This window comes from Aquarana catesbeiana, linkage group LG02 (genome assembly GCF_042186555.1).
Source record: "Aquarana catesbeiana isolate 2022-GZ linkage group LG02, ASM4218655v1, whole genome shotgun sequence".
Lineage (NCBI taxonomy): Eukaryota > Metazoa > Chordata > Amphibia > Anura > Ranidae > Aquarana > Aquarana catesbeiana.
In genome coordinates this window covers 656,839,190-656,850,532 of record NC_133325.1, presented here as the reverse complement: position 1 = coordinate 656,850,532, position 11,343 = coordinate 656,839,190, and the positions used below count along the sequence as shown (strand labels likewise).

Sequence of the window (11,343 nt, the reverse complement as noted above, 5' to 3'; positions counted from 1 at the left end):
GTCACCACGTTCTTGACGGTCGAAAGTTCAGAGAACTTTTGTGTGACCGTGTGTATGCAAGGCAAGCTTGAGCGGAATTCCATCAGAAAAACCATCCAAGGTTTTTCTGACGGAAATTTCGATCGTGCGTATGGGGCATTAGAGGCTCCTCTCTTCTTTTTAATACTCAGTTTTAACGGGACGCTACTTGTATATCAAGACGTCGCTTGTTTATCAAGTCAAAATTTATAAAAAATGTAGCTCTTCTTGCAAAACACTCTCAGACCAAGTTATTCTCAATCCAAGGTTTTACTGTATACTGTAGATAGACAAACAATATGTTTAGGAAGTATGCATTGTCAGCTGTTGAGGAGTTAAACCAATCTATTAGAACAGATCTTGAGAAAATACGTACTTTGTACTTCTGGCATGGCACAATATGTGTTCTACATAGAAAGAAGGAAGAGAAGAGGAGAAATACAGCAATACAGCAGAACCCAAAGCGTGTGAAGATCAGTCAACTCAAATGGGTGAGTCTACAAATGACAGAAATATGAAAGCAACTGTGGCTTAGCAGTGCAAACTCGTATTTTAAATATGATTGTTGTTTTTCTTATAAAGTAATTCTGTCACTCAATAAGTAATATCACAGTGTTGTATAACATACTGAAACATATAGTAATCTTTTTAACATTCTGCCATTAGTGATCATCCGTGGAAAATCAGCAGTTTTGGTGCATTCTATTTAAAGTTCCAAAACTGACATTGCAGTTTGTAGCAGAATAAATTGTAACAATAACAGACACTGGAAATGTGGCAATTTACAGAAATAGTAAACTGCTAGTCAGTTACTCTATTCTTGATCATAGATTCCGCAAAAACAACAACAAAAAATCCTGGCTGATCATTGTAGCCATTCGGGTATTGCTTTTATTTTTTATCCTATGTTGAGGAAATAATACAAGAATTGAGACTTGTAGCTTTGAGCAACCGTTTCACCTGTCCGAGCATGTTCAGTTTAGTTATTTCGTTTTGGTTTCCCGTGAAGTTTGTGATACCCGGACACAGAATAGCAATGCCAGTCATTTTTAGTCTTATCAAAATAATTTTTGTTGGACTTTTGTATATATATTGTACGTGTATTAGTAAGATAAATTCTATAACAAAAAGGCACTTACATTTACCCATCTATACTTTGTAGACTTTATAAAAGCTAATGTTTACCAAGTACTCCTTGGTTTCTTTATCCAACCTCAAGTGCCCCTTGACTTTGCTGTTATCACTGTTATCACCCTGTTATGTAAATGTTTTACAAACAAATAATTTAGCTTTTAAAAGAATAAAATATTTCTTTTCCTCTATTTTGCCAAGAACTCTAAAATTTTATTATGAGAGTCACCACTTGCCGATGTACGTCCAAACTTTGGCGGCATATATCGTTGTTATGGCAGCAGCTAGCTGCCATAACCCTAGTATCCCCGTTTTCGTGCGGTGGTCGGCTTTAGGATAAAAGTGGTCTCTGCGGCGGATTCACCGCGAGATCACTTTTATCGGTGGCGGGAGAGGGCCCCCCCGCCGTGATCCGGTGACCTCCGCCGCTTACCGGAGCCGTCGGTAGTGGCGGAGGCGATTGCGTCCTTCTCCGTGCTGTGCCTGGAGACGAGTGAGGCTAAGATGGTGCCCACTCGTCTCCATGACACTGCTGGGCGGAAGCGACGTCAAAACATCACTTCTGCCCATACGTCTTAAAGGCACATTTTTTTCAATGTCATTTTTTTAAATGACTCTTTTTTTTTTACTGCATTTTAGTGTAAATATGAAATCTGAGGTCTTTTTGACCCCAGATCTCATTTTTAAGAGGTCCTGTCAAGCTTTTTTCTATTACAAGGGATGTTTACATTCCTTGTAATAGGAATAAAAGTGACACATTTTTTTTCTTTTAAAACTGTGTACAAATAAATAAAGTCATGTAAAATAAATAATAAAAATAAAAAAAAAAATTAAAAAAACCCCCGTCCCGATGAGCTCGTGCGCAGAAGCAAACGCATACGTGAGTAGCGCCCGCATATGAAAAAGGTGGTCAAACCACACATGTGAGGTATCGCCCCGACCAGTAGAGTGAGAGCAAGAATTCTAGCCCTAGACCTCCTCTGTAATGCAAAACATGCAAACTGTAGAATTTTTTAAACGTCGCCTATAGAGATTTTTGAGGGTAAAAGTTTGATGCCATTCCACGAGCGGGCGCAATTTTGAAGCGTGACATGTTGGGTATCAGTTTACTTGGTGTAACACTATATTTCACAATATAAAAAAAAAATTGGCCTAACTTTACTGTTGTCTTATTTTTTTATTCAAAAAAGTGATTTTTTTCCAAAAAAAGTGCGCTTATAAGACCGCTGCGTAAATACTGTGCAAAAAAAAGTATTGCATTGACTGCCATTTTATTCTCAAGGGTGTTAGAAAAAAAACAATATATAATATTTGGGGGTTCTACGTAATTTTCTAGCAAAAAAAAACTGTTTTAAACATGTAAACACCTAAAATCCAAAATGAGGCTGGTCCTTAAGTGGGTAATATAAGATGCCCAAGTACCCCTTGACCCCATCAGATGTACTCCCCAGGTACAAATGCTGGCTGAGAGCTAGAATATCAGTGAGCTAGATCTTTGCTATTAATTAGGTGGCAATTTTGCCAAAAAGTCAGGTGATAATTTTCACTTTGTAGTCTATTTTCATGCACACAGACACATGCTTGTAAAACAGGAAATAAAGATGCATGACATAAGGATACATGTCAGGGTAAAGCCCCATTCCAGGATAAAATTATATTTTTGCTATCCCTCCCTCCCTCCCTCTAACCACTGTTACTATGCATGTTTTTTCGTCCTACCTTTTGATGCTAGATACATTCACCAAAGTCCCCCCTTGAGGTCTCTTGGTGACATTGGTGGTGGGAGGGGGGGAGGTCACTGATCCAGCACTGCAGTGCCCCCCAAAATCACTGGTCCACTGCTGTCCCTCTGTGATGTCATCCTCTTCCCGATCCTGAGAGGACCCTACCGCTAAACATTCAGCAATCAGATAGAGGGGAGTGGGAAGGTGAAGAACCCAGACTGGGGCTTTATCCCTTTGATTTGATTTTTATAGCTGGTTACAGGCTTACAGGTGAAAGTGATCACTTTTTTTGTACACATCTAATAAAGAACAATCTGTCCAGTAGAGAGCAGGGGAGACATTAGAGGTCTAATAGACCCCCAATGTCTCCATAAAGATGACCTGCCACCTGCCCATGCTGACACATAGCCCCCATGTGATAGCAATAAACTTAAAGAAAATAACAAAAAATATATTTTTATTTAAAAAAATATAACATTCAAAAGCACCCCATACACACTCGCCTATGGGGATTTTTTTTTTGTGATTTCACAAGCACACATCATTTTAAAGCGTTTGTTAACCCAAAAAAAATACAAAATAAAGATTCTTTTCCTTGTGCTGTGTAATTTGGCCCCCCGTATCACCTGAAATACCTGGCTGATCCTGCCAGTTTTTGTCCTCCCCTATGTACTTTGACCACGATATATCAGGGCTGCTGAGCCTTGACATCATTATCAGCGTATGTGCATATGCAGCCCTGCTCTGTGTCTTCTGTGTCCTCTCCTCCATCCTCTCCAACCTCCTCTCTCTGACTGTCTGCTTTGTGTCTGGGCTGCCCCCTCCCGTCCTGCTGCTCAAATTAGGGTTGTTACATTATCCTCTTTGTTGATTCATCTAGTGTCCCCCTGTGACTGTGTTTTATTAAAAATGCAGCTATATACCTTGTCTACTGAGTGCAGATCAGCAATCACTTGACATGCCGCCTCTCTCTTCTCTCGCATGACAGCTGCAGTGGGTGGGGCCGCCTCTCTCCTTCTCTCCTCCTCCCCTCCTGAATGACATCAGTGGGGGATTCTCGGCCCCGCCCACTGCATCTGTCGGGCCGAGAGAAGAGAGAGGCGGCATGTCACGTGATTGCTGATCTGTGATCAGTAAACAAGGTATATAGCTGCATTTTTAATAAAGCACAGTCACAGGGTGACATTAGATGAATCAACAAAGAGGATAATGTAACGTTAACCCTGTGGGTTAACAAACACTTTAAGGCTTGAAATATTTGGTATCTATTTACTCAACCCAACCCTATCTTTTATATTTTATCAAAAATGGGTGTATTGTGTTTGTGTGCACTAAAATTAATTTTAGTGTATTTTTTCCGAAAATATGCATTTGATAAATATCTGAGCAAATATTGTGCAACATAAAAAACTGCAGTTGCCATTATTTTATTCTCCAGGGTCTCTGCTTTCACCAAATATATAATTTAGATGCTGGGCATGTGGGTGGCAGGGACTGTATTTTTTTTTTCTGCTGCAGCAGATGGGGCAGATAAATTTGCCGGCTATAGTCTACAGCTGGTGATATGTAACGCAATAAAATATATTCACCATTAAACTTGCAGTAACGCATAGAACTATATGGCATTAAACTTGCAGTAACGCAATAAAATATACTGTGTTAAACAGTCACTACACTCACACTGACTTAACTATCCCTACAGTCACACTAATGTAAAGATGAATCATAATAGCACACTATAGCACACTAACTGTCTAATAGTACTGAACAGAACCCTGTGCTATCTCTCTCCACACTGCTATCACACTATAAATGGCCGCTATGGAAAGAATACTTTTATAGTGTGGGGCAAGATAAAGAGCAATAAGCTATGATTGGATAGAGTCATCATGACAGCGTCCAATCATGGCTCTGACACGGCTCTGTTCTCTGATTGGGCGAAGCATTCAATGCTTCGCCCAATCAGGGCTTTCAATGCACTGTGTGGTGGCGCAGTGCATTGTGGTCGTTCGGCGGGCCGAACAAATGGTCTTATAATTCGGTTGTTCGGAGAACGTCCAAACAGCTGAACTCATACTCGGGCTGAACCGTTCGCCCCCATCCCTACAGTGATGATGTAAACTGCCACCATTTTGATTGATTTTAGCAACAGAGTTAATTTAGGCCAACCATGGCAAAATCTTTTGTTGAAAAAAGATATAGCATTTCTATTTGTGATTTATTAATTGCGCTAGGCTCATTAAAATATTGATTCTATAGACAAAAGTGCACAAATGCACCCCAGCTGTTCTTTACTTAATACATTGCAGTTCCTTAGATCATTTTGTAGCTAAATTCTTCAGGACATATGTTGTATTTTATCCCCTTAGCGCCGACCGTACGCACATATGCATGCATACCAGGTGCATGCATCATCCCGGTACCGTTTTTTAAAGCGGGCGCTCTGCTCTTCAGGGATAACAACCGATGAAAAACCACTCGGCTGTTATCCCGGAGGAGCGAGAGGGGAAGTCCCCCCTCCCGCTGCCTTCCGCCGCTCTTCCCGGGCCTCCCGTCCCACCGGGAAACCCGAGACACGATCCAGCACTTCCGCTGGCTAGAGTAGGACTGGAAAAGTGACAATGTAAAAAAATTAAAATAAATAAAATAAATAAGAAAAAAATTATAATTCTAAAGCGCCCCCGTTCCCCGTGAGCTCGCGCAGCAAAGAAAACGCAAACTTAAGTTGCGCCCACATATGTAAACGGTGTTCAAATCACACATGTGAGGTATCGCCGTGATCATCAGAGCGAGAGCAATAATCCTAGCACTAGACCTCCTTTGTAACACTAACCTGGTAACCGTTATTTTTTTTTAAAGCATCTATGGAGATTTTTAGGTACCGTAGTTTGTCGCCATTCCACGAGTGTGTGCAATTTCAAAGCATGACATGTTAGGTATCTATTTACTCAGTGTAACATCATATTTCACATTATATAAAAAAATTGGGCTAACTTTACGTTTTTTTTTTTTTAATTCTTGAAAGTGTCATTTTTCCTAAAAAATTGTGTTTGAAAGACCTCTGCGCAGATACAGTGTGACATAAAATATTGCAACGATCGTGATTTTATTCTCTAGATTATCTTCTAAAAATATATATAATGTTTGGGGGTTCTAAGTAATTTTCTAGCAAAAAATACAGATTTTAACTTGCAAGCAACAAATGTCAGAAATAGGCTTAGTCATGAAAGGATTAAGATTCTTTTCTCTGGGATAAAATATGGCAAGTTGCAATTTCTGATAATCTTTTTCTATAATTAGATTTGTGAGGTCATCAGTGGACATGATGCAGCCCCCTTGAAGATTTAGTCCTCTAACTCGCCCCACTGTCTTATGTTTTTGGTTTATACAATATTTTATTTCTAAATCTGTTAGCATGAATTACTTATCTTTCTTTTGTACCCTTAGGAATCCTATATTATTTCTGGATACTAGCTGCTGTTTCTGCTGTTTCAACACGTCACGGTAACAGGAAGCCGAGGAATGATGATGATGATGTAGAGCTCTTCAGTACGGTTTGTCTGCGTATAAATCTAACATCAAATATGTATAAAAATGTTTACTTTAATAATGCATCTCTAGTTTGCGTTTATTGTGGCTTAACCTCTTACACCACTGCACCCCCCCCAAACCCCCGGCCTTTAACAGGATCTGAATGCCAAGGGGTGGGGGAAGGCTTCTATATCATGTGATAGACAATCACAGTGGTCACATGATTGAAGATCATGATCATAAACAATGATTAGAAGCTTAGTCACTGTGATGAGAGGTCGCGTTGAGCATATGCTCAGAACAGAAAAACGTTCCAAATGAAAGCTTATGTGTGGTGCCCATCCACAGTATCTATGTGTACGCCAGCAGGAACAGGTTCAAAGAAATGCATGTATTAGTTGTCCATGAAGCTAAAGAAAAAAACTGTACTACACATGTAATTATACACTTATTGTGAAAATACCGTACCTGTGTCTGTTTTTTTTTTCCCACTGACAGAATTTATTTTCCAAAGGAATCTATTACGGCTAAACTATTACTTAAAGTGTAGATAATGCTTTACCTTCTTTTTTTTGGATACAGAATGGAATGGTTAAGACCAGAGACGGTGCAAGGATTTTTGTCTACACAGGCAAAGATGCATTTTACCCCTTCCCCCCCATCCTCCAGCCACACTGCACTGGTACTGCTGTACCCCCCCTCCTCCAGTCACCCTACGCTTGTACTGCTACACCCCCCCATCCTGCAGCCACCCCACGCTGATACTGCTAGATCCCCTCCCATCCTGCAGCCACCCCACACTGATACTGCTTGACCCCCCCCATACTGCAGCCACCCTGCAATAATGCTGTTGTACCCCCTGGCCTCCAGTGACCATGTGCTGGTACTGCTGTACCCCCCCCATTCTCCAACACTCCGCATTGTTACTGCTAGATCTCTCCCGTCCTCCAGCCACCCTGCACTGGTACTGTTGTTCCCCACAGGCCTCCAGTGAACCTGCGCTGGTACTGCTGTACCCCTCCATCCTCCAGCCATCCTACGTTGTTACTGCTAGACCCCTCCCATCCTCCAGTCACTACATGCTGATACTGCTGTACTCCTTTCTGGCCTCCAGCGACCCCGCACTGGTACAGTACTGCAGAAACCCCCATCTCTAGCCACCCCATGCTGGTACTGCTGTACCCCCCAGCCTCCAGCTACCCTGTGTTTGTAATGCTGCACACACCCCCAAATCCCCAAGTGGCTGGGCATTTGAATTCTACCGGGTATTGCTGTACCCCTCCCTGGCATCCAGCCACCTAGTGCTGGTACTGCTGGATCCCTCCCGTCCTCCAGCCACCCCATGCTGATACTGCTAGACCCTCCCCCGCATACTGCTGTACCCCTCCCTGGCCTCATGTGACCACACACTGGTCTGGAGATGGGGTTCCTGTCCCTAGGGGGAATTCGGGTGGGATATGGAATGGTGTATGGAGGAGATGGGGTCATCTCACTCACTGAGGTGGAGGATCAGGTTGATGGAGTGCAGGTATTGGATCACAGCCAGCATAGTCTGTGCCACCCATGTCAGCCTGGCTGTTGTAGTTGGTAAGGAAGCATACAGAGCTGCAGGTGGCCACCCTCCAAGCACTCCTCCATGGTCGCCTGGGCTACCTCCAGCAGCAACACAGACAGGGTGATCACCATGGGAGCCCGCATCTCCTGCTTCATGGGCTTTCCAGGGGAGATCTCTGCGTGATGTCAGGGCTGTAAAACAAGCCAGCTCTCATAGGGCTGCACCAGTGTGCGCAAAGTTAGTTTGTCCGGAAGAAGTGGCTTTGGCTGGGCTCTGTATACAGAGAAGGATGGAGGTGACTCTGGGGTTCCCGGGATTCTGTCTGGGAGTACACTTGACTGAGGGGACACTATGGGGCAGGAGAGGGGGGCAGCCAAGGACACAGGGTGGAGAATGTAAGATTGCAAAGCAGTGTGGAAGGAGGAAGGACAGGGAGCCCTGCTGCTCATTCCCGTCCTCCAGCCACCCTGCACTGGTATTTCTACTTAACCCACAATCCCCAAGTGATTTTACCGCCCTCCCCCCCATCCTAATACTCTACGGCAGCTGCCAAAGCTGCCTTATGCTGTGGCCGGCCCTGGTAAAGACCTTACTCAATTTTTAAAAATTTTTCTGATGTATGTGGCTAATAAGGGAGATTTCCCTTTACTTCCTGTTCCAGAGACATATCGGGAAGTAAATCTCTTCAGTACAAGGGAGCAGCTGTCATCAGAACAGGTGTCCCCATGGAAAGATTTCCCCTCACCTGCTGTTCCCCTCACCTCCTGTTTTAATGACAACTCTGAAATGTTAGATTTTCTATCATCCATTTTGCTACTGCACACAATGGTCACAAGAAAGTACCTAGAGGTTAAATCTCCCCAGAGAAACTATCCAGTGTTTTACAAATGAATGTGACATGGTTAAAGTTTTTCTAAGGCTAAAATTATTTTTTTCTATACTGTATTGAAGGATTAAAACCCACTCAGATTTTTTTTTGCTATCTGTGTCTCATTTGGGAATTTTTCCTTCACTTCTTTCTCAGGAAGTGAGAGACCATATCTTCAAAGTGTTGTCAGCAGCAAAAGGTGTCCCCATTGAAAGATGTACACTATGTTTCTGTTCTAGTGACGACTCAAATTTTTGCATTTTCCAAAACAGGGAGAGTAAATCCCTTTAACAGAGACACAGAAAGCAATGACCTGGCAGTCGTTCCAATGTCATTCCAATGAGAACACATCGTCTCTCAGGGTCCTGGAGTGTAGCATAGATATCATCTGGGAATGCCATAAAACTGTTAGCACTAAATTAAAGAGAAGTTCAGAGGTGAAAGGCACCTCATTGGCCATAACTCACATTATGCCTGCACATTTCTCAAAGTGGCTGAATACCTGGAGTTCAGCTTTAAGTAAACTTCATAAACAAAATTGTGGATTGTACTGTGAGCTACTGGAAATAAACATGATTGCTGTTTACAATGGTTACTGAACAAGACTTAAACTATTGAAAAATGATGCTACTACAAAGTCTTGTCCTTATTGTGTAGAGACATTCTAATCTGTCTTTTTGTCTTAAGCCCTGTACACACAGGCAGAATGTCTGGAGACATTTGCCGGTTCAAAAAAAAAATGGCTGACATTCTGCCCATGTGTATGTGTGTCTATCGGATGTGCATGCTGGAAAACCAGCAGTCGACCGACTCCCAATCAGTGTTTTCAGTCAATGGCAGAGAGTGCTGATCGGAGTGTTCTGGTGCTGTCAGAACACAACAGCTCAGCAGGGGGGGGAGATTGCTGGACTAACCTTGCATAGTTAGTACAGCGGCTCCAACCGGAGCTGACAGTTAGTGTGTACCCGGCTTTACTCCAGAAGTCCATAGGTTTATAGCTTGGTAACCTGAGCTACATTTGACCTTTAAACATACACTACTTATGCAGGTTATAGTGTTCTGGGTTCCCTCAATTTGTAAGTATTCTTTTTTGTTACAGGATTTCCAAAAGACTGCAGTGCAATTTCACGAGAAAAGGAGAGTGGCGTCTATGTTATACATCCCAAAGGTTCACATCCACTGGTTGTGTACTGTGACATGACAACTTACAGTGGAGGCTGGATTGTCATCCAGCGTAATTCCTTTAACTCTGAGATTACATGGGATGAGTCCTGGACTACCTACAAATATGGCTTTGGCAATGTTGAGAAGGATTACTGGCTGGGCATTGAGTACATTCACCAAATCACCAAGCAGAGGGTGTACCAGGCCCGTTTTGTTATTCTTGACAATAACAATGAAGAAAAATATGCTGACTACAACCTTTTCAGTGTGGAGGATGAAGCAAATGGTTATAGGCTGAGGCTGGGAAGCTACACAGGCACTGCAGGAGATGCCATGTCTTCAGTAACTGCGGGGGTCGCACATGACAACATGAAATTCTCAAGTAAAGATAAAGACCAGGACACTTATAGTGCTAACTGTGCCTCTAGTTATGGTGGTGCATGGTGGTATGGAGCATGCTATGCCTCCAAGCTGAACAACAAAAATGGCATATACTGGCAGGGACTCTGTAATGGGAACTGCAAAGGGTCAACCATTCTAATACGCCCTGCAGACTATTGCATCTATCTAGACTAATGATGTCTATTTTTCATTCAAGAAGCTTTGTACGAGCATATCAAACATCCCCTATGTTGCCAATAATGCTCATTATAATTCAAAATAAAAGCTGTACAATGATGCTGCCTTTACAGGCAAAACTTTATTCAACCGATGAGCTTTGGTACATGATTCCGTCCCCAGGACCACCCCTTTAGTGCTGAAGCATGCTGGCTGATTAATGCTTTGTCTGTGAAGACATCATGTGTGCATGGTTTTCTTTTAGTCATGTGTGGAGGAGTGGTGGACTTCAGGCCAGCACCTGGTTCCAGCATGTGAGGGGGGGCCATTGGTGGGATGGGCTGCACATTTTTCCTTTACTCTACTCACTGTAAGAATACCCTACAGTTTTATTACCTTCCCATCTGTTTTATTACATTTTACTGAGTTAAACCACTGCATATTTTATATGATTAAATGTATGATTAAGCACCAGTCTTCCAATGATGGCTTCTATATGTTGTGTCTTGGGTGCTTTCTCTATGTACGCTAAAGTGTTTCCTATTTTGGCAGGCTGTCCTCTTGAATTTTGTAAAAATATAAAACCGTATTAATGTTTGTCATTTTATATTGTGTACAGTTTATGTAACATAATTAAAGAAAAACTAAAATGAAATTGTTAAATAGAGTTTCTAAAAACCCCTTTACTTTTAATATACACAGTGCTACACATAAACCAACTTTGGTTCATGACAGCAACAACCATATTGAAGAAATACTGAATAAACTGAAGATAATAACTATTTAAAAAAAGC

General features: G+C 42.1%; 1 protein-coding gene across 1 annotated transcript; it reads left to right on the top strand.

Annotated features, from left to right (window-relative positions):
- The first annotated feature begins 410 nt into the window (after positions 1-410).
- On the top strand, positions 411-11,023 carry LOC141130049 (fibrinogen-like protein 1-like protein). Its single transcript, XM_073618026.1, has 3 exons — positions 411-509; positions 6,321-6,422; positions 9,927-11,023. Exons 1-3 carry the CDS (start codon positions 506-508, stop codon positions 10,565-10,567), a joined length of 747 nt encoding a protein of 248 aa, XP_073474127.1. The 5' UTR covers positions 411-505; the 3' UTR covers positions 10,568-11,023.
- Positions 11,024-11,343: the final 320 nt, after the last annotated feature.

Bases quoted from the DNA above. Each gene is read 5' to 3' on its own strand.
- LOC141130049 (XM_073618026.1), top strand. The intron at 6,423-9,926 runs GTACGGTTTGTC...TTTTTGTTACAG, and splicing joins TGATGATGTAGAGCTCTTCA to GATTTCCAAAAGACTGCAGT.